At 54.4% G+C, this 25,493-nt stretch overlaps 1 protein-coding gene across 9 annotated transcripts in view; it reads right to left on the bottom strand.

The window, feature by feature from the left end:
* MYO9B (myosin IXB) overlaps positions 1-25,420 on the bottom strand; it is a 108,351-nt gene extending 82,931 nt beyond the window's left edge. For 7 of the 9 annotated variants that reach the window (XM_088839153.1, XM_055428655.2, XM_088839155.1 and 4 more), the window contains exons 1-2: positions 25,280-25,420; positions 5,726-6,633 (exon numbers count right to left, since the gene is read on the bottom strand). In XM_088839153.1, coding sequence (XP_088695279.1) covers positions 5,726-6,577 — 852 coding nt within the window. In that variant the 5' untranslated portion in view covers positions 6,578-6,633; positions 25,280-25,420. Of the gene's footprint in view, positions 1-5,725; positions 6,634-11,169; positions 11,191-24,760; positions 24,785-25,279 lie in introns of those variants that run through there. The other 2 variants (XM_088839150.1, XM_088839151.1) reach the window with 2 other exon arrangements.
* Between the last annotated feature and the right edge of the window lie 73 nt (positions 25,421-25,493).

Below are 25,493 nucleotides of genomic sequence, written 5' to 3'. Positions count from 1 at the left end.
TACCCTCTAACTGAAAACCTTACACGGTTAAATTAAAAAGATTAAAATAAATAAATAAAATTAATACTTATTTGTTAACAACAACAACAAAAAAAAAACGAGAGAGAGAGAGAAAGGAGATTCAAGATAGACAGATGGGGAGGAGGCCATATGGGAACAGAGGCAGCACCTGGAGTGATGTGGCCACAAGCCAAAGAACGCCAGAAAGGCGGCCACCAGAAACCAGGACAGAGAGGTGGGAAGGACTCTCCATGGGGGACTTCAGGAGCAGCCCACCCTGTCCAGACCTTGATTTCAGACGTCGAGCCCTGAGAAATGCGAGAAAATACATTCCTGTTGTTTCAAGAGCCCCACCTCCAACTCTGCCCTGTGTATAGTGCCCTGGAATGGCAGCCCCAGGACATTTACACACCAGCACGCCTCCCTGGGGCTCTGTTTTCTGGTCTTTAAAAGGAGCAGAGCTGCTGTGAGTCCTCAGAGAGGTGATGACAACTGTGGCACCTGAAGCCTGACACCCCGTGGGCCTGACGGCTTGACAGCTAATTATTCCTGTTATTAGCAAGTAACTCTCAGGTTTCCCTTGTGGCTCAGTGGTAGAGAATCTGCCTGCCGAGGCAGGAAACATGGGTTCAACCCCTGATCTGCGAGGATTTCACATGCCTTGGAGCAACTAAACCTGCGTGCCACAGCTACTGAAACTGGGCTCAAGAGCCTGAGAGCCACAACTGCTGAGCCCAAGTGCCACGACTGCTGAAGCCCCTGCATCCCAGAGCCCTAGCTCCGCAAGCAAAGAAGCCACTGCAGTGAGAAGCCTGCGCGCCACAGCTAGACAAAAGCCTGAGCAGCAACAGAGACCAAGCATGGCCAAAAACAAAGAAGGAAAACTGCACATCAAATACTGTATTAGAAAAAAAAAGTGCCTCTCAAGTTAGCCCAGAATGGCTGGGACGGACTTATGGACAATTCTAAGCCATCAACACTTGAACGGTCTCATGGGTCTCATGGGTCCACCAGCTGTGACTAAGGCAGCTATTCTCACTCAGAGGAGACTCGGCTCCCAGGAGACACTTGGTGATGTCTGGGGACATTTTGTGGTTGTCGCCACTGGGGGGATGGGGTGCTATTGGCATCAGGTGGCTGAAGGCCAGGGGTGCAGCTCAGCACCCTGCAATGCACAGGATGGCTCTCAGCCCAGAGTGACCTGGCCCCAGAAGTCAGCGGTCCTCTGGCTGCACAGTCCGGCTCGAAACTAAAACCACCTCCTCCCTTTCCAAACGGTCGCCTCAGGAAGCACATTTACGGCCATGACGTGCCTTTGGCTCAAGCCTGTTTTGGAAGCTGGCATGGGCTCCTCCCTCCTAAAACCCCTGGAGAAATTCAGCCTTGCCGGCTCACACTCTCGAGGCTCGAGGGACGCAGCCGGGCAAGGCATCTGACTCACCAGGTGCAGACACCCGCCATGGAGCTGACTAACAGCCCTCAAAGAAAGGGCCAGAACCCGCTGGGGCAACAGCAGGGGAGGAGCATGGAGGCCAGCAGAGGAAGGAGGGGTCCCCAGGATGGCCCCTGGGGAAGATGCAATGAGACACAGTCAGCTGTCACTTGGTAGGGCGTTGCTATGGACTGACTTATGTCCCCACACAGAAGGCTTGTATATATCATCCTGGCACCAGAACCTGTGAACATGGCCTTATATGGAAATGGGTCTCTGCTGACGTAATTAGTTAGGATGAGGTCACCCTGGATCAGGGCCGGTCCTAAACCCAGTGACTGGCGTCTTCAGAGGAGGAGAAGGCGGCGTGATGACAGAGACCAGGATTACAGCGATGCGGTCACGAGCCCAGGAGCGCCTGCCCGGAGCCCCGGGAGCGTCCTTTCCTGGAGCCTCTGGAGGGAGCGAGGCTCTGCCCACACCTAGCTTCAGACTCCAGGCTTCCGGAACTGTTGGAGGGAAGGAATTCCTCTCTTCGCCGCCAACGGGCCTGTGATGCTTCTGCGGCTCTAGGAACCTCCTTCCGGTGCCCGAGATGCTCCTCACTAGAAAGGAGGCTGAGCTGCGCTGTCCATCCTGTTCCCTGGCTGTGCCGCTCTGGAACCTCAGGGCCTGGTGTCCTCATCACACCTTGAGGTGGCCCGCCTTCCCGCCTGCCCGGTTCTGGAGCGGTGAATGGTCCACTGGGCAAATCGCCACACTCAGGAAATGCTGACTCTGCTCTCTTGTGCCTGTCCCCAGTTCTAAAATCACTGAGTGTCTGCACCGTTTTATCTGGCCACTGCTGAGAGGACAGTGGGGCCCAGTGGTTGAGACGCTGCACCTCCAAAGCGGGGGCCTTGGGTTCGATCCCTGGTCAGGGAACCAGGAGCCCATGTCATGAGTGGCACAACCACGTAAATAAATAATTTTTTTTTGAAGCTAGGATACCCTCCATAGCTCCATAACACACAGGACCCACCCTGCAACCCTGCAAGGCCTTGAATGACCTGTCACCTCCCTGTCCCCACTGCCTTCTGCTCTCCCCCTTCTCACTCCACTCTGACCCCTTCCCATGCCTGCCAGGACCCCTGACTTTCCTTCCACACGCCAGGCACGGTCTAAGCCTCCCGGACTTTGCTCTGGCTGTGTTCTCCTTCCAGGCCTGGCTCACATCACCTTCTCGCCTTGTTTCCCTACCCATTCTTCCTTGAGCCCACCACTGTTCTTTTTTTAAAAAAACTTGTCTATTTTTAATTGGAGAATAACTGCGTTACGATATTGCGCTGGTTTCTGCCATCCATCAACACGAATCAGCCACAGGCATACATGTGTCCACTCCTCTCGAACCTCCCTGCCACCTCCCTCCTCATCCCACCCCTCTAGGCAGTCACGGAGCACCGTGTTGGGCTCCCTTCATCATGCAGCAAATTCCCACTGCCTGTCTATTTACATACGGTAATGTACCTGTTTCAGTGCTACCCTCCCAATCTGTCCCACCCTCTCCTTCCCGCCATGTGTCCACAAGTCTGTTCTCTGTCTGCATCTCCACTGCTGCCCTGCAAATAGGTTCATCAGTACCATCTTTCCAGATTCCATAGACACGTGCTAACGTACAATATTGTTTTTCTTTTTCTGACACTCTTCACCCTCTGTTCCTTTCTGTTTGTTTGCTTTTGGCTATGCCATGCAGCATGTGGGATCTTAGCTTCCCAACCAAGGATTGAATCCATGCCCCCTCCACTGGAAGCACAGAGTCTTAACCATTGGATTGCCTACTTGTTCTTACTGGCTCATAGCTCACACTTGAGACCCCCTGTTTCTCTCTCTGCCTGACTCCTTGCCACTAGCCCGCAGCTCCCTGTGGGCAGCCTTTGTGTCGGTTTTGGTCACTGCCTAGCCCAGTGCCGAGAACAGCGCCCGCATGTGAAGTATTTGCAGAAGGAATGGATGAGAGGAGGGAACGCATGCAGGGAACACGGTATTGAAAAGTGTCCATTTTGTGGCCAGATCACTCGGGAGCTTTTAAAACATGTTGCGCAAAAACAAACAAACAAAAATGCCAAGGAATCTTTACATTTTGTGCATAGGAGAAGACAGAAATAGGCCATGTGTGCTGGCATGGGGCCCGGCTGGACAGCCCCAGCTAGTTTCTGGTTGATGATCTCAGAGATCGTCAGAGAGGAAGAGGAACTGAAACGTACTCAGCAGGCGCAGTCTAGATGGGATTTCACTGAATTCCGGCTATTTAGAAGCAAGAGTCAATGCTTCAGGGTGGGTGGGGGTCTAGGGTTCTATAGATGGACAGACTGTGGCACACCCAGGGTTTGTCACTCAGCAACATGGAGACATGAGGTCGCGAACCGAGAAAAGATGCAGAGGAGCCTTAGGACCAGTATTTAGTACTGGGCAAGAGACGGTCTGAAGAGACGACAAATGGTATGATTCCAGCCATGCAGCATCCTGGGAAAGGCAAAACTATGCAGACAGTGGGCTTCCCAGGTGGTGCAGCGGGAGAGAAGCCACCTGCCAATGCAGGGGACACAACAGACGCGGGCTCAACCCCTCAGTCGGGAGGACTCCCTGGAGCAGGAAATGGCAACCCGATTCAGTATTCTTGCCTGGAGAAGGCCATGGACACAGGAGCCTGTGCGTTACAGTCCCCGGGGTCACAAAGAGTCAGATTTGACTAGGTGTGTGCACACGTGCGCGCACACACACATGCACACACGGAATTGGTAACAGGATCAGTGGTTTCCAGGAGCTGAAGGGAGGTAGGGGGACGAACAGGCAGAACACAAGGGACTTCTAGGTAGTGTGGCTACTCTGTATGATCCTCACGGTGGACACATGACCTTGTGCATCTGTCCAAACTCACAGCACGTGCAAAGCTGAGTGGATCCTAATGCACACGTGGACTGCAGTTAATAACACTGAGTCAATATTGGCTCACCAATAGTAAACAGATACACCAGGCCAACACAACACATTAGTGACAGGGGGAAGAGTGTGTGTGTTGGGGGGTGGCGGGAGAATATGGCAACTCTCTGAACCAACTGTTCAGTATTTCTATAACCCTAAAACAGCTCAAAGACATAGCACGATTTATGGGTTTTTTCCGTAATATCGGAAAAACCCGAATGAACTTTTGGGTCAACCCAAAATGCTGCTATATTTAATAAAATTTAACTATTTAAGGTTAAGTTTCATACTCGAAATTATTTAATCGTTGTAAAATCTTACCAGAAACAGAAAGAAAGCAAGCAAGGTCTTAGACCCTGAACCCAGAGGTGCATACCCCCTGGGCCCCCATGTGGCCCTGGCTCTCACCAGAAGACGACGGTTAAGCTACATTCTGAGATGTGGCAGCATCGTGTCTGAAGACTCCAAGGGTGAGGGCCACGGGGACCACTTCCACTGCCCCTGTGTCCAGAAGGCGCATCCACAGTGACATGGCCATGACTCCTTGGCGTCTGGCCAACGGCAACGCTGGGAAAGGCGCAGGAGCGCTGGGGAGCCAGGTGGCCCCTTCCTCTGGTTGGTCCCCAGCCCCCAGGCCTGCACTCGCCTTGCTGGCTTCTTTCTACCCCACAGTCCCACCCCACCAGAATCACCCTGCCACAGACCATTCAGTCGGGACACACCACCCTTTTCCTTCTGGGACCCAGCGTGCAGGGTGCCACCCCTCCAGACATCAGGAGCACATTAAGAGGACACTGAGGCATTGATCAGGACTTGGTATTTTCTACATCTGAGACTCTGACACCTGGGGCCTGGATGACCCCGGGGGGACTCCTAAAGAGAAGAAAGGACCCTCCCACAAGCATGCCTTCCAAACACAAACCAGTCATTTCAGAGCCCACACTGGCCCCCTGCTGCCTCTGTTATTACTCAAGGCTGCTCTCCCCAGGCCCATAATCACCCCAGGGGAGATCATTCAACCAAGCCAGTCCTTACGCCCCCAAACTCTGAAATTATTCACACCAGCCAATCCTACGTCTGCTTGCCCTGACTCATTGGACCTTCACCATGAAAACCATGACACAGACTCCTGCCTACACCCTCCCCTGGCTCTCGCTGCTTCCGATGGACCCTGGTGCCTTCCCGTGTGGCCCTGCCCAGGGCACGCTGAACCTCCTATTTCTGAGGAATCGTGACTGTAATTGCCTTCTCCTTGGCCGCTGCCGCCCCGTATCTGAATGATCATGGAGTCTGCATGTGAAGGCCCCCTCCCGCCAACCGGCCCCCACTCACCTCCAGCACGGGGCCAGCGCCGAGGATGGTCCTCTCGACACCGCTGGCGTAGCCCTTCTGGCTCAGGGCGGTGAGGCAGTGGATCAGGAAGTTGGTGCTCTGCGTCTTGCCCGAGCCGCTCTCACCCGAGATGACGATGCACTGGTTGACGCGCTTCCGGAGCATGGCATAGTAGGCCACGTCGGCCAGCGCGAACACATGAGGCTCCAGCTTGCCCAGCTGCTGGTTCTCGTACATCTTCACGTACTTCGGGTTGTAGATGGGGAGGAACTTGAAGGGGTTGACGGCGACGAGGATGCTGCCGGCGTACGTGTAGATCTTCTGCTGCAGGAAGCGGTGCCTGAGGTTCTTCAGGAGGTTCTCCTCCGTCAGCTCGGGGAGGTTGCACAGGTCGTCAAAGTCCGCCTGTGGCCGGGGCAGGAGGCCGCGCTCCACTAGGCGCCGAGTGGCCGCGGCCTGGGACGCCAGCTGCATGTGTAAGTACTTGATGGTCCCGTCGGGGTCGCGCTCCTGCAGCAGGAAGTAGTAGCCATCCTCCCGCGGGTGCTCGCCGTGTGCCCGCCGCGGCCACAGCAGCACGCGGTGCACGGGCGAGTCGCTGGCGTCCAGCACCCACTCCTCCCCGCCCGTCTCCTTGACCTCCACCAGCACGTAGCGCTTGCTGCCGTCCAGCTGCAGCCGGGCGACGGCGTCCTGGATGACGTCGGACGTGGTGCTGTCCTTGGTGGCCGGCACGCGGCACGAGGCCAGGGGTGGGGCCTGGCTCTCGCTGGTGGCCAGCTGCGGGTAGATGTGCAGGTGGTAGGCCGCCTGCCCCCGGCGGCCGGCGCTGCCCGCCTCGTTCACACTCATCCTGCCGGCAGCCTAGCCTCAGCATGCCTCCCGGGCTCGGGGCGCACGTCCTGGAGCTGGAAGGGAAGGGGTGGCACCGTCAGAGAGGCTGGAGGGCAGAAGGGTGGGGCAACACTGACACCCACCTCCGGACAGACGGCCTTGGGCCCACGGCCTGGATCCATGGGCTCTCCTGAGAAGTCAGAAAGGCCAAGGGGTCTCGTCTGTCCTTAAACGTGACCCTGACTTCAGGTTCGTGGCTCCTGCCAAGTGACATCACCAGGTCCCGCCACCGAAGATCAAACCCTTCCCCTGGAGTCTGTCCACATCCCAGGCCGCATCCCTCCCTACCAGCCTCTCAACCCTCAAGTCCAGGGGCCACAGCCACGTCTCAGCTCAGTTCTTCCTGGCCTCTCCTCTCTGACAAAAATTCCCCTGGCAAGTTCCCAAGCAGATGAAGACTCGGCCCCATGGGCCTTGGTTATGTCCCCCAAACACAAGACGGGCAGAGAGAGGAAGGGTGGGATGAGCAAGTCTGACCTTGCTCGGAAACTCGGGGACCTCGAAACCCCACTGAGGAGGATGAAGTCAGGGAGCGCCCCCCCCAAAACTTGCTCCAGAGAACTCTTCAGTGGACATTCACTTCTAGAACCCACAACTCTATTCCCAACATGACGAGAACATCTGGCAGACCCAGATCAGAGGCCTCCTACAGGAGTTCTGGTCAATTTTCCCCACGGCTGTGAAAGACTGAGGAGCCGCCCCAGCCAGAGGAAGCTGGGAGCTGTGATGACTGAATGTCCCAGGGTTGTCTGCATAGGGTCATGACCAGAGAGAAGATGTGAATGGACGAACTGGTGACGTCTGAGTAAGATCAGATGGTTGGTGAACAGCAGTGTGTTGCTGTTGGGTCCTTAGTCGTGCAAACGTACCCCGACAGTGTGAGGTGTTCACATTCAGGCAACACAGGTGAGGGGTTCAGGGGACTCCCTCTTTGGTCTTTGCAACTTTTCTGGAAACCTAAAATGATTTCCTTGGTTGTCCAGTGGTTAAGAATCCACCTTGCAAAGAAGGGGATGCGGGTTCGATTCCCGGTCCAGGAACTAAGATCCCACATGCAGCTAAGCCCACAGGCTCAGGAGTCCACGCGCCACAGCAAAAGGTGTGCTTCAACTAACACCTGACGCGGTCAGACACGTATTTCAAAGGATGACCCCAGCAGAAAAAGCCTATTTAGAAAAAAACATTTGCTCCTGAAGACATTTTGAGAAAAGAGAAAAGGCAGTCAATGTTGGCAGCAGCTCACTTTTGTATCTTGGGGCAAGGGGCAGAAATGCAGTGTGGGTCACGTGGGGCTCACTGTGTGCCACCCAAGTGTGGCTGCAGACACAAAGATGAAGCAGACCTTGGCTCAAAGCCCAGTGGGAGATGCCAGTATGCAAACAGATGTGAGGGGTGACCAACCATGAGCCTGAGAAACTGTCCCCGAGAGCCAGAGCAGGCTTTAGGGAAGTGGCACCATCTAAGACGCGTTCTCCAGGATGAAGAGGAATTCTTTCAACAGGAGGGCAAAGGAGGGTGGAGAGTGTGGGAGGCCCACTGTCTATTTTTGTAAAAAAAAAAAAAAAGTTTCACTGGAATGAAGCTCTGCGCATTCATGTACATACTGTCTACAGCTGCCTTTGTTAGCACAACGTAACTACCACAGAGACTAGTAAACTTAAGGCCTGGAAAGCTGAACATACTTTTTTCCCAGTCCTTTGTAGAAACACTAGGCTGACGTCTGCATGACTCAGCCCTGCGGACATCACCAGAGGCTGTGGTGATCCGGCCTCTGGGAAGCTGAGTCCCACCGCAGTGCTGGGAGGGCAGGTGACAGGCGAGGCTGAACAAACTAGACATCTTGGAGCAGCCACAAATAGGTAGGTAGGTAGTGGCAACCAGCAGGAAGGTGGGAGTAGATGGGAATATTTAATTTCCAAAAACTTTCCCCCAAATTATTAAGGAACTTTGGTATATTTCCTTCCAGCTTATTATTCAACTGGATGCTACACATTTTAATAAAGCCTGAATTGCTGTTAACGGGATATGCTGGTACAAATGAACATGTCTCCATGTCATGAAATATGCTCTGAAACATGATTTCTGAGTTTGTGGACACACAACGTTGTGTAGAACTGTGAGAAATTTCCTTGGAATCAGTTAACTCATGCAGAATTAGCGGATAAATGGATGTGAACCTTGCTAAGCGTTTTTCCTCAAAATGCCACAGTATCCTGCAGAAAAATGATGAAACAACAGAAACACTTTGGCAGTTTCCTTAAAAGTTAATATATGCCTAGCGGGTGGTCCACTCCTAGCGATGGAACCACTCCTAGGAGTTACTCCAGAGACACGAAGCAGATGTCCATACCCAGACTGTACAGACGGTCTCACTGACACTGTCTAACAGCCCCAGACTAGAAACACCCCGAATGCACAGAAACCAGTGAACGGACGAATAATCGGCCACATGACGAACATGACTTGGCTGTGAGAATGGACCAACCTCTGAGCTGCACAGCAACACAGAACAACACAGAACAGTCTTGGAATCCGAGTGCTGAGTGAAAGACCGCAGATGAGAAAGAATATCTACAGACCCCCAAATTCCACTCCTAGGTATGAACCCCAAGGACTTAAAGACAGGGATCCACCCAGACAGACACTTGTATACACACGTTCACAACAACCCTATTAGCCAAAAGGTGGAAAAAACCCAAATTTCCATCAGCTGATGAGAGAGTGGAATGGTCCCTGCTACAATGTAGACGAATCCTGAAAACATCACGCTGGATGAAAAAAGCCAGACACCAAAGGCTATGTGTTATAGGACCCCGTTTATTAGGAAATGTCCAGAATGGGTAAATCCATGGAAACGGGCAAAGCCACAGACTAGTGATTGCCAGGGGCTGGGGAGCGAGGTGGGGGAATGGGGAGAAACCGCTGATGGATGCAGGGTTTCCTTTTGGGGTGATGGAAAAGTTTTGGAGTTACACAGAGGTGATGGCTGCACAACATTATGAACATGCTAAATATCAATGAATTGTTCACTTACTCCTGACCCTTGCACATGGGTTTGAACTCCGTGGATCCACTTAAATGCAGATTTTTTTTCACTACATATGTACTTTCCATGTTTAGTCACTCAGTTGTGTCCAACTCTTTGTGAACCCGTGGACTGTTGCCCGCCAGGCTCCTCTGTCCATGGGATTTCCCAGGCAAGAACACGGGAGTAGGCTACCATGCCCTCCTGCAGGGGATCTTCCTGACTCAGGGATGGAACCTGTGTCTCCTGCATTGGCAGGTAGATTCTTCACCACTGAGCTGCCTGGGAAGCACACACACATTATGGACTTTACGACGTGACCTGTGGTTGGCTGAATCCCAGGGTGGAGTGTTGTGTATAACTGTAAAGTGATACATGGATTCTGACTGCGTGTGTTTGGAGGTCTGCATCCTCAAACCCCACACTATTCAAGGGTCAACAGTACAGAAATTTCTAGAAAATGCAAACTAATCTACAGAGCTGGCTGCTTGAGGGAGGGTGACAGGGCGGGAGGAGAAAGGAGCCGGGGAGACTTTTCTGGCAACGGATGTGCTCTTTATCTCGATGATAGCTGTGGGCTCCTGGGTGCTTGCATGGGTCACAACTCACCCAGTTACACACTTCAGATTAGTGCCATTTACAGAGTATAGGGTATAGCTGCATAGCCAATAAGGCTGTTTAGAGACAGTGTGGTGGTCTGGCAGCTAGGACTCCGAGCTCTCTACCCCGTCCCTGCCCCCCACCCCAATGCAGGGGGCCTGGGTTTGATCCCTGGTTGAGGAACTAGATCCCACATGGCAACCAAGACCTGGCCCACCCAAATAATTAAATGCAAAATAAATATTACAAAAAGCTGTTTATGCATGGCTGAGCCCCTTCGCTGTTCACCTAAAACTACGGTAACACTGTTAATCGGCCATATGCCAATATAAAATAAAAAGTTAAAAAAAAAAGTGCTGTTTTTAAAAAAGTATTTGAAACTATGAAAGGACTCAGTTTCCCAGGAATGCAACTTTTTGGAACTTCTTGCTTTCTTTCCAAAAAGCCCAATTCTTGAGCCATGTCACCAAGCTCCTCAGATGCCACAGCAAGGAAAATGGCTCGGAATCTATGAGCTTGTCTATGTTCAGAGGTGTTGCCGACTTCACTCTCCGCCAGAAACAATGAGAGCTAATCTCAGGACGTTCCTGGAGAGCACCACAAGGCTGCGGACGCTGGGCATCTGTGCACTTCTAAGCAGGTGAGACAGGAAAGAGTGCAAACTGTAGATCTGCACCTTAATCATGGTCATGTGAGTGCACGTGTGTGCTCGTGAACACACACCGAGCATGACTGTGAGCATATGTGTGCAGACACAGACACACATGCATCGATACGCACTCTCACACAACCACGTCACACCTGTGCACACACAAACACAGCCACAGGAGCACCAACAGAGCTTCATCTGAACACACCCACACTCACTGAGTGCAGACACACGACCCAGGGCTGCGGGCAGAGCCCGCCCCGCTGTGACGCACACCTGTGGAAATGTGACTCACGTGCACCACAGCTTCCAGGGGATCGATCCAGCTCGAGGATGGGGCGAGGGCGGTAAGGGCTTTGGACGGTCTCAAGCCCAGGCAGCTTGGCTGCAAGTGACAGAAAGGTCACGTGGGTGCATCTGTTCTCTCCTCCCAGCAGACACTGGGCTGAGCGAGAAGCCACTGGGGCTGACAAGGGTCTGGATGATGCCTGGATAGGCTGAGGGCCGTGTGGCCCACATCCACCAGGGCTGCCTGATCATCAGGCGCCCTCGGAGCCCCACGGGGGACTTTTATTGCTTTGGGCCCCTTGCTGAGAGGCGCAGGAGATCCCACGCTCAGAGACTGGAGGTCGTGGGGACAGTCACAGGCCCAGCTGATGCGCACCCCACCCCCAGGCCAGGAGGAAGTAGATAAGGCTTGCTCAAGGCGCCTGCTGACCGCTGGAGCTGCGGGGGGAGAGGCGGGCCAAAGAGACGGGTTGGGGCAGGGCAAACGCCAGCTGGGGCCCCTTGCAGGAGTCCCCACAGGGCCCGCCTGACCCACCCCGGAGCAGCTGCCCCTCCAGGCCCCACCACAGCTGCATCCTGGGAAAACTTCCCCTGCACCTGCCTGTGGGGCCCTTCCAGCACCCAGCCAGCCTCACCTGAGCCCACTCTCCTCTCAGAGTGGCTCCCTTTCCCCCTCCCACTGAAATAACTCATTTGCCTGAAAAACAAGAGACATTAGTAAATTCTCTAGCCCAGGGTCCAGTTCCGAGTTCCCTCCTCACTTACATGCAGCCGGAACCCAGCCCTTCCTGCTCCTTCCCCCGCCTCAGTCTGCCATCACCCCTCACCGCCCCAGCCTCGGTCTGCCATCACCCCCTATCATCCCCCCCTGCCCCCCGACACCTCCATCTGCCATCCCCCTACACAGCTGAAACCACAGCTCCCCTTCCCAAAGATGCTACTAAGCTCCTGCCAGTCATGCCTTTCCTGGTCCTGCCCACTTGCTCGGCAGCCCTGGGGACCAGGTGGCACCTGGACCTACCCCTGGGGCCCATCCACACTGTTGTACTCCCCCTTCAGTGGCTAAGCTCCTGCCCAGGGATGCCCACCCCAGCTCTTGCCCCAATCACAGGAGGGTGTTTGCTCCCTGCTCCTCCCACTGACCACATCCTGTCTGCTGTACCCAGAACAGCTTCTCTTTTCACCAGGACGGGAGGACCCCTGAGGGACCCCTGCCTCCATCCCCTGGCAACATCGGTCTAGGTGTGAGTGTCCCAGCACAGAGCTCCTGGGGGCCTCCCTCCGGCCAGTCCTCTGCTCCTGGCTGTCAAGCCACATGCAGCAGAGCGCCTCTTTGGTAGGTTGGCGGCCACCAGAAAGCAGTTACTGGACATGCTCTGGCTACTTCTCATTCAGCCAGGCCCAGGCTCACAGGGCAGACCTTGCAGGGCCCCATCAGTCATGGAAAAGCTGCCCGAAATCCCCAGCCCACAGTGGGAAGTCTGGTTCCCGCAGCCCGCGCTATAAGCCTGAGAATCACTGACCAGGCCACTGCCAGAGGCACCCTGCCCGCCCTCCACCTCAGACAGAGGCAGGCACCACCCCGCTGCCTCCGTCCACTGCCACCTGTGGCCCCGTCCTCATTCTCAGGTTGGGATGTCCCTTGGACCCCTCCAGCAGACTCTAGGAAGCTCTGCTCCCAATGCAGTGCACCCTCCTAGATCCAGAACCCCCCATTCTCTAGGTGGAACCATTTTAACCTAACACTTGGCTGATCTGATCCCCTCTACAGCCTCACTTTGAAGGCCCCTGACTCCCTCTTCCCAAGTGACTTCCGGAGAGGCCCCCCTGCCAAAGAGAGCGGTCGGCCCGGAGCAGCCTCACTGGCATCGAGGATTAATATTTTTCTCAACCTGTGGCTATCCGTGGGCACAAAAGAGTGTTTTGTCACATTTAATCCTCTGTCAGGCTGGGTTTTTGGAGAATTGAGTGTATTCAGTGATGATTTTTCTGTTTATGGAAGCTGTTTAATGTCGGTCGCCGATTCCCCCCACCACTGAACCATGCCTGCCCAGCTTACTGTTTTGGAGTAGCGCTTTGTATAGAAAGAGTATGATGTCTTCGCGATGTCCGATGAACTTAACTCATATCAATGTACTTTTCTAAACAAAACGTTCATTTGTTAGCGGTGCTGGGTCTTCACTGCTGTGCAGGCTCCCCTCTACTCTCTCGTGGTGCGTGGGCTTCTCACTGCGGTGGTTTCGCTCGTTGCGGGGCAGGGCCCCAGGGTAGGCGGGCTCAGTAGTTGCGGCTTCTGGGCTCTAGACTGCAGGCTCAACAGTTATGGCGCAAGGCTCAGCTGCTCCATGGCATGTGGCATCTTCCTGGACCAGGCATCACACGCGCCTCCTGCACTGGTCTGCGGATTCTTTAACGCTGACCCACCAGGGAAGCCCATACCAATTTACTTCTGTGTATGCTGTTTTTTGATCCAGACACTACATTTTCTGAGCAGACACATCTGCGGGTTGTTTCTCCCATGATGTCGGCAGCCTACTCTTCTCCCAGACTGGATGAACATGGAACCACACTCTGTCTTCCTCCCCTTCCTTGGACTTACTTGCCACATTTAAGCCTTTATTCATCTGGAAGTTATACTGGAGGGTGTGACAGTTTCCTAGGGCTACTCTAAGCAAGGACTGTAAACCAGGTGGCTTAAAACAAGAAAGATGTATTGTCTTGCCTTTCTGGATGAGCCCAAAAATCAAGGCGTGGGCAGCGCTGGTTCCTTCTGGAGATCCTGAGCGAGACACCTTCCTGTGTCTCTCCTGGCTTCTGGCGACCCTCGCCCCTCCTTACCGGTGCATCACTCCGATTTCTTTGGAGGACTTTTCTGTCTCTGTGTCTTCCTCCCTTCTTATGAAGATACTGGATTCAGCCTCCACGAGATCTTTAATTACATCCACCAAGACCTTATTATTCTTATTTTTCAGTATTTATTTGTTTATTCACTTTTGGCTGCATCGGGCCTCAGCTGCAGCATGCAGGCTCTTCCCTGCGGCACGCGAGATCTTTCCTTGTGGTGTGTGGGCTTCTCCCTAGTTGTGGCTTGAGCTCCAGAGCACGGAGTGGCTCAGTAGTTGAGGCACTTGGGCTCAGCTGCCCCGCGGCATGTGGGATTTCAGTTCCCCAACCAGGGATCGAACCTGCCTTCTCCGCACTGGAAGGCGGATTCTGAACCAATGGGCCACCAGGGGAGTCCTAAGACCTGATTTCTAATCAAAGTCACATTCTAAGGTTCTGGGTGGGACATGAATTTAGGGGGACACCAATCAACTCAGTATGGCATGGGAGCTGAAAGGAGGATCCAGACGAGCTTCAAAGAATGAAACAAGTGTTTTCCTGCTTTTTCTTAAAGACTGTCTCTCCTCCTGACCAGGGAGCTTCTTTGTTAAAGAAGATAAGTGAAGTTACGTTACACACGTGCGGGTATGCCCTGGGCTGTTGATACCTGCATGGCGTGGTGCTATGATGACCACAGCTTCAGGGGATGTCCTTGAACAGTGGACATCAGCTCACTGAGGCGCTCAGCTGATTTCTCTGGCTTTTAAGCATGCCTTCCACACAGAGTCTTAAACATAGCCTGAGACCTAGAAGCCAGTCACACTGTAGCTTAAGGTCTTGTCCCACGTGCATGTGAAACCTGCACCCCAGAAAGTCCCAGACTGTGTCTGGAATGAAAGGAAGCAGGTCTGGGGCTGAGGAACTGGGGTCCCCAGGTCCCCATGAGAGACAGCTCAGCAAAGCAGCAACTGTACACTGTGGCTGTGTGTCGGGCATGGCAGGTCCCGAAAACCTACGCCTGGCTTTGATTCAAACCACTGCTCCCAATGCCCCCAAGTTAAAAGCCTATTCTGCCTTCTGACCGATGCTCATGGAAGCGCATGCAATGTGAACAGGAAGGAAAACCTATCCCTGAACTGAGAGGATCTGTCTACCTGGAACTTGGCGGACAATTATGCGCTCATCACTACATCGAAGCCAAACTGCAGACTCTAACATTCCTGGATGAAACAGCCAAAGGTGGACTTGAAGTGCCCATCAAAGGAAGAGTGGAGGGACTCCCCATATGGTCCAGTGGTTAAGAAACCTCCGTCTATGCAGGGGACATGGGTTCGATCCCTGGTTCGGGAAGATCCCACATACAGCGTAGCAACCAAGGCCGTGCGCCACAGTGACTGAGCCTGCACTCTAGCACCTGCAAGCCACAGTGACTGAGCCTGTGTGCCACAATTACTGAAGCGCACATTCCCAGAGCCCGTGCCCTGCAACAAGAGAAGCCACCGCAAGCAGGAGCCGTTGCACTGCAACAAAGAGTAGCTCTTGCTCGTTGCAACTAGAGAGAGCCTGTGGGCAGCCATGAAGATCCAGTAAAGCCGAAAATATAAAAACTGAATTAAATTTTTTGAAAAAGGATGAGTGGATAAACAAAATGTAGTCCATCCACCCAGTGGAATATTATGCAGTCATAAAAAGGAGCGGCGCTCTAAAGCAAACTACAAGGTGAACGAACCTCCAAAACATCATGCCGAGTGAAAGAAGCCAGATACCAAGTACAATCCCATCGATAACGAAATGTCCAGAACAGGCAAATCCAGAGAGACAGAAGGCAGAGGAGTGGTTGCTGGAGGCTGGGGAAGAGGGGATCGGGACTGACCACGGAGGGGCATCAGGTTTACTTTAGGGGTGATGGAAATGTTCTGGAACTCGACTGAGGTGGTGGCTGCGGAACACTGGGAATTCACTCCCACTGAACTAGTAGCCAGTCTTCAGGGCACAATAATAAGGATTCCCGCCGAGACACCTGAACGGTGGAAAATGAAAAGGCTGTGGCAAACACCGTATCAGCATCCCTTCTGGGCTCCAAGGAGATGTGAGCCTCAGTTCAGGGCCTTTCTCAGAGAAAGGAGGTGCAGGGAAGAGGAGGAGGAGGTGACCCACAGTCCAGCCCTGGGGGCAAGTGACAAACGTGAAAGAGCCGCTCTCTCTAGTCCGGCCAAGGCCTCATGCATGAAAAAGCCCAGATTCTGCCGACCGGCTTGGCGAAAGATTCGTAACTGACTGGAAAATGAGGCGGACGGGGGCCTCTAGAAAGTGTAGCATAGCTGCTTCGTTTATATAAGGCCATAATTTGAAGCCACATGTTTACTGGATGAAATCATCCTCAAGCTAAAAGGAAGAGGCCAGGGTTACAGCAGCATCAGCTAGGATGCTGTTTTGGAGGCAGCGAGTTTCCACTTTTCCAGGCATGTTTCCTTGAGCCTGCTGGGCTTTTTTTTTAAGGAAATGATGACATGAAGTTATTGGTAAGATGGACCTGCCGAGAAACAGCTACAAAAGAAGCATGTTTCTCAGTCTTGGCAGCTCAGAGTTGTAAGACAGCTTATGGCTGATGTTAGGGGTGCGGGAATGTGGCCACAGGCCATGGAGGCCCCAGAAGATGGAAGGGGCAAGGAAGGGTCCTCCACCCACCCCCGGGGTCTCTGAAGACAGTCATGGATCTGCTGCTGCTCCAGTTTTGGACTTCTGGCCTCCAGAATTTCAAGGGAATCAATTTCTATCATTGAAGCCATGAAAGCCTGTGGTGCCAATTCACAGAAGCCCCAGGATACGGGTCCAAGGTGTCGAGTTCACAAGGTGCTGAGTTCCCCGAAGGAGGCCGTGAGCAGGAAGGGCCACCACCTCTCTTCCGCTTAATTTAAACCCCGGGAGAAGCCCCTCCCAAACACCCTCTCGTGACTGTCCCTTTCTCTCTTAACTCGTTCCTTGGCCTTCCAGTCTGGCCCAACCAGTCTGAGTCTTAGAAAAAGCTCTTTCTCCCAGGCCCATGCTGGGGCAACCTGTTCCACTCATCTCTCCCCAAGGCTGATCCTTCTTGGAACCTGCTGCTACATCCCCAAAGAGGATGTCTTCTTTCAAAATCTGTCCAGTCAACAAATGTTTCTCTGCTCCCCACCCCACTGGGCTGGGCCAGGCAGCCGGTAAAATAGGGAGTGAGAATGTGGCGATGAGGTCTGGCCTTCAGGCAACCTGACTGATCAACCCACTAGCGAAGAGGCATTTCCACCAGTAACGGTGCTTCTGGAAAGAAAAAGCGCAGTGTATTCAAGCAGCAGCTCTCAACTGTGGGGTGGGTGACGGGGTGATCCTGCCCCACCCCACAGGACACTTGGCAAAGGCTGGAGACGTTTTTGGTTGTCACCACTGGGGGGAGGGGAGAGACTTCTGGCATCTGGTGGGTGGAGACCTGGGACGCTGCTCAACACCCTGCAACGTGCGGGACGTCCCCCACAGCAGAGTGATCTGGTCCTGGATGTCAGTGGGGCTGCCACGGGGATGGAAACTGACCAGAGCAGGGTGGTCACTGTGGACCAGCCGGGGGGCGGCGCAGGGAAGTGCCCAGTGCAGAGAGCTGCCTAGGCCTGCGCAGTGCGAGGGGATGGATGGGCTGAGCGTGGCGATGGCAGCCTAGGCGAGGGCGGTGAGCTCCAAGGGCAGGGGCAGCCGGGGCTGGCCTCGGAACAAGGGGACCAGTGTGGCTGGCAGGGCCGAGGCTGGAGGGGGAGGGGCCGGGGTCAGGAAGGTCAGATCCCACAGGGCCTTGTGAATGTGGGAAGGAGTCTAGATTTTCCTGCAAGGCTGACAGGGAGCCCCGAGGGGTTGGAGGCACAGACGACCAAGACACGGTGACATCAGGAAAGGATCAGCCAGGCCCAGCGTACCGGGCAGAGCAGGGGCGGGATGAGGGGTATTGGGCAGCCCCTGCAGGTGTGACAGGCCAGGGGGACTGATGGCGGCTTGGGTCAGGTCCCTGGGTCAGGGGGATTATGATTGCAAGGGGAAGGCAGACCTGCAAGGCCCTGTGGGGGGCTGGGATCTGGGTCCTTCCCTATAGACCAGTGGGCTGATAAAGACTCAGAAAGTCTTCTGGGAAGCGGGTCCGGGCAGGCAGGGGGAGCCCTTTGCGACTGCCACCCTCCAATCATGCAGCCCATCTGCCACCGTGTCCAAGTGGAGAGCCGTCTTGAGAACCTCATATGGGCGGAGCTGCGGGGACAACACACAACGGCCCTGCCTGAGACCAGGCCAAGCAGCACAAGAGAACAAGGGAGCCCGCTCGGCCTTTACAGGTAGTTCAGACCCAGCTTCCCTGGTGGCTCAGACAGTAAAGAATCTGCCCGCAATGCAGGAAACCCAGGTTCGATCCCTGGGCCAGGCAGACCCCCTGGAAGAGGGCACGGCAACCCACTTCAGTATTCTTGCCTGGAGAATCCCACAGACAGAGGAGCCTGGTGGGCTACAGTCCATGGGGTCGCAAAGAGTTAGACAAGACTGGGCAACTAACACTTTTTTTTTTCACTTTCACAGACCCTCAGGTAGGGCTCTGGGGGCTGCAGTGCTAGCTCCGTCCTGATGGGGGGTGGGGGGCGTGACTCTTTTTCTAGGGGACACCTGATACATTCAGAGACATTGTTGGTTGTCACAACTTGGGGGGTGCTACTCACAACTGGTGGGTGGAGGCTGGGGACACTGCTGAACACCCTGATGCGCAAGAAGGCGCCACCACAGACTATGACCCAGCCCCAGTCAGCACCAATGCCAAGGCTGAGAAAAGATGCTTTGTATAAATAAAAAGACAAAAGTTTGCACACTTTAGGGTCTCTTCAGGGCCTCAAAGGCTGTAAGATGCTCTCAGGATTCCAAGTCCATGTCCACCTGACTACACAAGATACAGAAGGAGGGAGTAAGAAAGGGAGTGAGACAGAGCCAGCCTGGAGGGATAATGCCCGAGCTGCTGGGACCCAGAGCCATCTGTCCCTGTGCAAGTCACTCTCTCCACTTTCAGACACATGTTCCTTAGCCTCCCCATCTTTACCCTCTCCTCTTCCTGCTCATCCAGGGGGCAGACGCCCCGGAGGCCACCAGGAGGAAGGGGCCAGCTCCCTGAGGGTCTGTGGGGCCGGCTGCTCTGCTCTTCACACTGCGTGCCACCTGGTGTTTGTGAGCACCATGTGGCTTGCCGCATAATGGTTCCCTAACCAGGGACTGAACTTGCGCCCCTTGCACTGGAAGTGGGGAGTCGTCACCACCGGTCGACCAGGGAAGTCCTGTGTGTCACCGTGTCACCGTTCGGATAAATAGCATTTCCACATGACAGCCAGGGACTCTGGCCATCTTCCCAAGCAGAGGCCTTGGACCCCGGCACACTTGCCAGGAAATGAAAGCCCCTGGGTGCACCCATGGGATCTGAGATGCAAAAATCTCCAAGTCTTCTCCGCTCGGCTCCCCAGGTTCTGTCTACCTTTGAATGGAATGGAGATGCTCTAAGAGATGAGCAGGAAGATCCTGGAAAAGCCCTCCTGGTCCTGATGCTGATTTCACCCCATTTGCGAGGAAGCAGCAGCAGCAGTGTCCTTGGAAGGGAGACGACCACGCCAGGGCTCCAAGTCTTCCTCTTCATCAGCCACTTCAGGCCAGGCCCAGGTTCCAAGTCTGCCCAGAGCCAGGCACTGCATAGCCCTCGCCAGGCTGGGAACCTGACTTTAGCGGGCATGACTGCTGGCCAGACGCCTGCGCTTGGGCAGAAACCAGGGCTACTCCTGTTGCTCAGCACACCTGCGATCGCCAAGTCTGTCCCAGGCTTGTCTACATTTCTGTGGAATGATTTTCAAGTCTTCCAGAAACTTCTTTTGTCTCATCACCTGTGGAAGCAGCTGGTCCCAAAGTCACTTTGTTCCATGAATGGAGTTGATTTTGGACTCCCCCTCTTGATTTTGGCAAAACTGAGCACAGGGACCCCCATATACCTCAATTATAAACCTTGGCTAGCCCCTGGGTGGGCACACACTGTCTCCCAGGTCTGGCTCTAAACACACCCCTAATAAAGTCCCACAAAATCCACTCCCCCTGAGTCATGTTCTTGCCTCTCTATAGTCACTCCAAGTATAAGGACATGTGCAAGATCTGGAAAATTCCCTAAGAGGGCACTTCCAGAGGTGACGTGGCCAACCTGCCCATCTCCCCTACAATGTTTATTTCAGTGAATGAGACAAAACTGAATGAACTTTTCTCTGTCTGCATAATTAACAAAAATTCCCTTATTAAAGGAAATTTTCCTTATTAAATTCATTTCATAAAAAATGAAACCTGTCTCCTACCCAGTGTCCTGAACTGTGTCCCCGCCAACCCTCTGCTGGCCCCCATAGAGTTTCCCTGGTGGCTCAGAGGTAAAGAATCTGCCTGTAATGCAGGAGACTCGCGTTCGAATCCTGGGTTGGGAAGATCCGTAGTAGAGGAAATGGCAACCCACTCCAGTATTCCTGCCGGGAAAATCCCATGGACAGAGGAGCCTGGATGGCAGCACTCCATATGGTCACAAAGAGTCAGACACCATTGAGCATGCACCTGCCCCCCACAATTCATTATATCGAAGTCCTACTGTTCCAAGGACCTCAGAATGCGACCGCACTTGGAGACAGGGCTTTTAAAGAGGTGATTCAGTTAAAATGAGGTCACTAGGATGGGCACTGACCCGAAGGGGCAACCGGACATGGACTCACACAGAAGGAAGATGCGTGAAGACTCAGAGAGAAGGTGGTGAGCGACAAGCTGAGGAGAGAGGCCTGCGTGCATCCTTCGCTTGTGGCCCCTGGAAGGGACCAACCTTGATCACACCTCCATCTGGATTTCCGACCCCCAGATCCACAAGAAAATATGCTTCTGTTGCTTATGCTACCCAGCTTGTAGTACTTTGCTACGGTGGCCCCAGGAAACCCACACAGCCGGCAGTGACAGTCTTGAAATGCTCGGAGCTGGCTTCCCTCTTACACACACAACCTCAAGAAACAGGGCAGAGCTGGGATGTAAACGAATGAGTCAGACCAGGACAGCTTATTCATTGCTCCGACTAAGCCACAGGCTGAACCCTTGAATCACTACTCTATTTATCATCGGGACTCAGGCTCAGAGTCCCGACGAGGAAATGAGTAGAACCCAAACTCATCGGCTGTGTTTTTGAGACGTGCCTAATCTCTGGGGCCCTTTTGGGGCCAAAATGAAACAGGCGACTAGGTGAAGTGGGGGTCTCTGAGCTGCAGCCGGCAGCAGGCTGGTTTGTTGGGGGCCTGGGCCGCGCTCAGACAGAGCCCTTTGTTCTGTTTCTCCGTCTCCGGGACGAGGGCAGAGAGAAGGGCCTGTCTTGCTCGGCGGGGAGGCCGAGCAGGGGCTGCCTGGCACAGTTGACTGGGGATGCTGGCTGCACAAAGGGCCGGTGGATGGGGGTTGGGGGAGGGCGGCCTTCAGAAGGGGTCGAATGGACCCAGAATGTGCCCTTTCTGCCCCCGGAGTTAAAGCAGCAGTGTCAAGGTCGGGAAACAAGCAGAGGAGGATGCACGGAGAGCAAAAGTTAGCCTGTGCTTGAGAATGGACCCGTGTCTGGAGCCAGGAGGGCAAATGGGAGAAGATAACGTGGCTTCAAGAGCCACAGTGATCTGGGGCTGCCTCCAAAGTAGCTCTTTGAGAAGAAAATCAAATACCTCTAATCTCGGAAGAAAAGCAACCATTTGTTCTGAGACAAGGATGGTGCCTGCAAAAATCCAGGTCAGTGGGAAGACAAAGAAGAGAAAGACAATGGCATCTGCTGTGCCAGCGGATGACGAGTGCTCCAGCTCACCTCCTCCTCCTCCTCCGTGCGACATTCTCAGGGCTCGTTCCCTGACTCCCCCTTGGTCCATTCCCAGTGGTGTCTCCTTTTTATCAGAACTCCAGATTAAGAATTGAGTGGACGGCAGAATTCAGCTGCTGGCCTCTTTTCCCCACACCTGCGCTTGGCAGCAATTTGATGGGAGCCCAACAAACACCAAAGAGTCTCTGAGGTGATGGTAGGCCTGGTGGCAGGAACCAGCTTTTACTAGAGAGTGCCTGTCCCTGGGGGGGACACACAAACCACGGCTGGAGACACTTTTGGTTGTCATGACTTGAGCTGGGTGTGGACTACTGGCATCTTGTGTGTGAAGGCCAGGGCTGCTGCTCCACATCCCATAACGCACAGGGTGGCCCCCACAGCAAAGAATGACCTGGCCCCAGATGTCAACGGGGTTGCAGTCGAGACACTGTTCCAATAATTGGGTCTTTGGCAAACTGAGCTTTCTAATGATCCTTCACGCTTCTGGAAAGCACAGGGAGCCATCTCTGTCCTTCCTGAGCCACAGTTTCTGTATCTAGTAAATGGGAACCACAGCCTCCCTACTGATGCCTGGCAAAGTAAGAGAGTTGGCTATGAAAGTGTCTATCACAGAAGATGTTCAATGAAGAGCCACCCAGGGACGTACTTATGTGGTTCCCTCTTCCGGCTTGGTTCAACACCTCCGTACCCTTCAAGGCTTGGCTTGCGGCCAGCCATCTCTTCTGAGGAAATCTGCTGGAATCCCCCACGCCCTGAAGCTTGAGCTGGTCATTCCTGATTCTGTCCCCACAACTTCTTGTGTCATCTCTGCTACTGAACTGACCAGTTACTGTGAACTCCATCATGCCTGTGGGGGAGGGTGGCCCAATAGAGTGTCCCTCCATCAGGGCACGAGGTCTCGTCCCTGGCACTCAGTTCACAGCGTCTGACACAGTCAGCCCTTGCTTTACTGAACTCTGCACCCATGCAAGACACACAACTTCAGGAAGACGAGGAATGGGAAGCAGTACGTTAACAAGCCCCCCTCCCCCTGGGATAGAGAACAGATCCCAAAGTGAAATAGAAAAGGGAGATTCCCAAGTCCCCACCTGATTCTTTGAGTCACAGGCCTGGACTCAACAGAGGGTCTCACCCAGGGATTTTCAGCCAGAAGGATGCAGCTGAAACCCTGGAACAGGTACGACGTGTGAAAGCACGTTTGGCACTGCAATTTTCTACATGGAAGATAAGGGAGCGGTACAATAGTCATTTTGAGATATAAACTATAGGATGGAAAAATGGAATTATTGCAGTGGGGGTTCATCTGTCAGGGGCTGCATAAAATTAGTGGAGGCTGCGTACTGGAGAAGCCAACGTTTGGGTTCCAAAGCTGAGAAACACTGACTAGGCCAATCCATTCGTTTTGCAGGTGGAGAAAGACAAAGAGATTTGATTGGAGGTTAGGACCCCCAACACAGGACCCTCCATGAGAGTGTGCCTGGCCACGCTCCTGGTACAGGAAGCAGACAATAGCAGGGCTTTGGAACCAGAAGATTCTGGTCCAGTTCATGAAAGGAGAGGGAGAAGGCAGGGGGGACGGGGCGGTGGGGTGGCGGGGGAGTCCCGGCCAGGGCAAGTCCAAACGCAAAACCTGCAGGAGGCATGACTGTGGGCTCTAATCATGTGTTCTGGGGAGACAAGGCTGAGAGTCTCACTTACAAAGGTTCCCTAAGGGCCAGAACATTTTGGAAGTGAACGGGTGGTTATCTTTCCATGGCCTTCTTCACATTCAAGCTATCCAGACTCCTGTCCTGAACATGCTATAAATCCCGGCTCTCTAGCCCTTCTAGCAGATTCCAGACAAGGATCCCCAGAGTTGGGAAAGAAAATAAGTGAATGCTGATCAAAACCATTTAGTTCAGGGACTTCCCTGGTGGTCCAGTGCTTGGGACTCCGAGCTCCCAATGCAGGGGACCTGGGTTCAATCTATAGTTGGGGAACGAAGATGCCACACGCTGTGTGATGCAGTCAGATTAAAGAAAAAAAAAAATTAAAAAAAAAACCCAAACAAACTGTTTAGTGCAAGTCCCTTGCCAGAGCCAGGCCTATCAGACAACTTTTCCAGCTGGCCATGTCACCTTCCATGCTCCCGGATACCTTGAGGGTCTGGGGACTCCAAGACCAGGACGACGTACCTCAGGAAGGTAGGAGCTGGCACCCTTCAACTGTAAGGCACAATGTCCCCCAGCAGCTCCCACCTCAGACAGAGGTGTGGGAGAGGCTTTCCCTTAAAGATTGCTGGTCTACAGAGCGCCCACCAGAGGCTGTGCCTGTCCTGGGTTGAGCTCTGGGCCGCTGGGGAACAGATTTCCTGTATGTCATTTTACCCATTTAAGTCCAAGGATGCAACTGGGAGGAGGTAGTGACAGCCTAACACATGTGGGTGTGTGCACACCCACCCCCTCGCCTCTGAAACCCAGTTCCGGCCCCAAAGCGGGGGCCCAAGAGCTCCTTCCTTGCTCCCTAGAATCCTCAGGCTCCAGCCAGTCCAGTCTTAGCAGGAACGCGCTGGGTTTTCAAGTTCTGAATATCGCCCAGAAGGCGCTGGGACTAGCCTGGGTCGCCCAGCAGTTGGCGGGTGATGTCGGCAACAGGCTGAATCAAGAGGGGAAGATGCGGCCCCTCCTCAAATCTGCATTGGGTGCACGCCAACATCTGAGCGGGCCACTCTAGTCCTGTCCTCACCCCTGCCTCTCCCCGGACCAGACCTCGGTTTTCGCCACGGCTTCTACCCCTTTTCTGCCTCCCCTCCCATCCCCCAGTTCCCCTCGTACCGGCGGCCACCGCACCAGGGGGTCCAGAGCCCCTCACCCTTACTGGGCACCCAGGGAGTCGCAGGCGCTGCCCTCCCTCAGGCACCATCCGTCTACCTCTTCACCGTAAGCAGACGCCTCCAGGCCGTCCTACACCTCTTCCTCCCAACGCACCCCGGCTGTTCCCCCACCCGCCTCGCTCCTCTCAGCCCCCAGCCTGGGCCTCTCAACCCCGCCTCCTTGCCGTTCTCTCTCCCAGCCCCGTTTCCTGCGACCCCCCAAATACCACTTAAGCCACGTCCTCTTCAGAGAAGCTGCTCAAAGCCACAAGATCTGCCCTCACACCCGCCCAAACACTCCCTCACCAGGCCCATCACATCAACTTTCTCCTTTATCGTCCGGCTCCCACTCCGCCTCCTGCAAACTCTCCAAGACCCTCAAGCTCTTTCCCGCCCCCCTCGACCCCTGCCTTCGCGAGACCCCTCCCCACTAACCCTCAGACCCGTCTTTCTCTGCAAGGCAGCCCGCCGGTGCGAGCTTCAAGCTAGAATATTCAACGCGCGGCCGCCAGGCACTCACTCACCTGGGCCTCGGCCGCCGCGCGCCGCCGGTCCCCGGCCAGGTCCCCGCCCGGCCGCCGGCCCGCTGCTGGTCTGGCCGCTCCGCCCCGCCGCGCCCGCCGCTCCCCCGCGCGCTCCCGCTTCCGGGTTCCGGAGGGGCGGGCCGGGGGGGCGTGACGCAAAGCGCCGGGGGGCGTGACGCAAAGCGCCAGAGGGCGGGGCGCCACGAATCTCCGC

The sequence above is a fragment of the Moschus berezovskii genome, chromosome 8 (genome assembly GCF_049115385.1).
Source record: "Moschus berezovskii isolate FMDL1 chromosome 8, NW_MosBer_1.0, whole genome shotgun sequence".
Taxonomy (NCBI): Eukaryota; Metazoa; Chordata; class Mammalia; order Artiodactyla; family Moschidae; genus Moschus; species Moschus berezovskii.
Note: the sequence above shows the minus strand (reverse complement) of the source record. Positions and strands in the feature narration are given on the sequence as shown.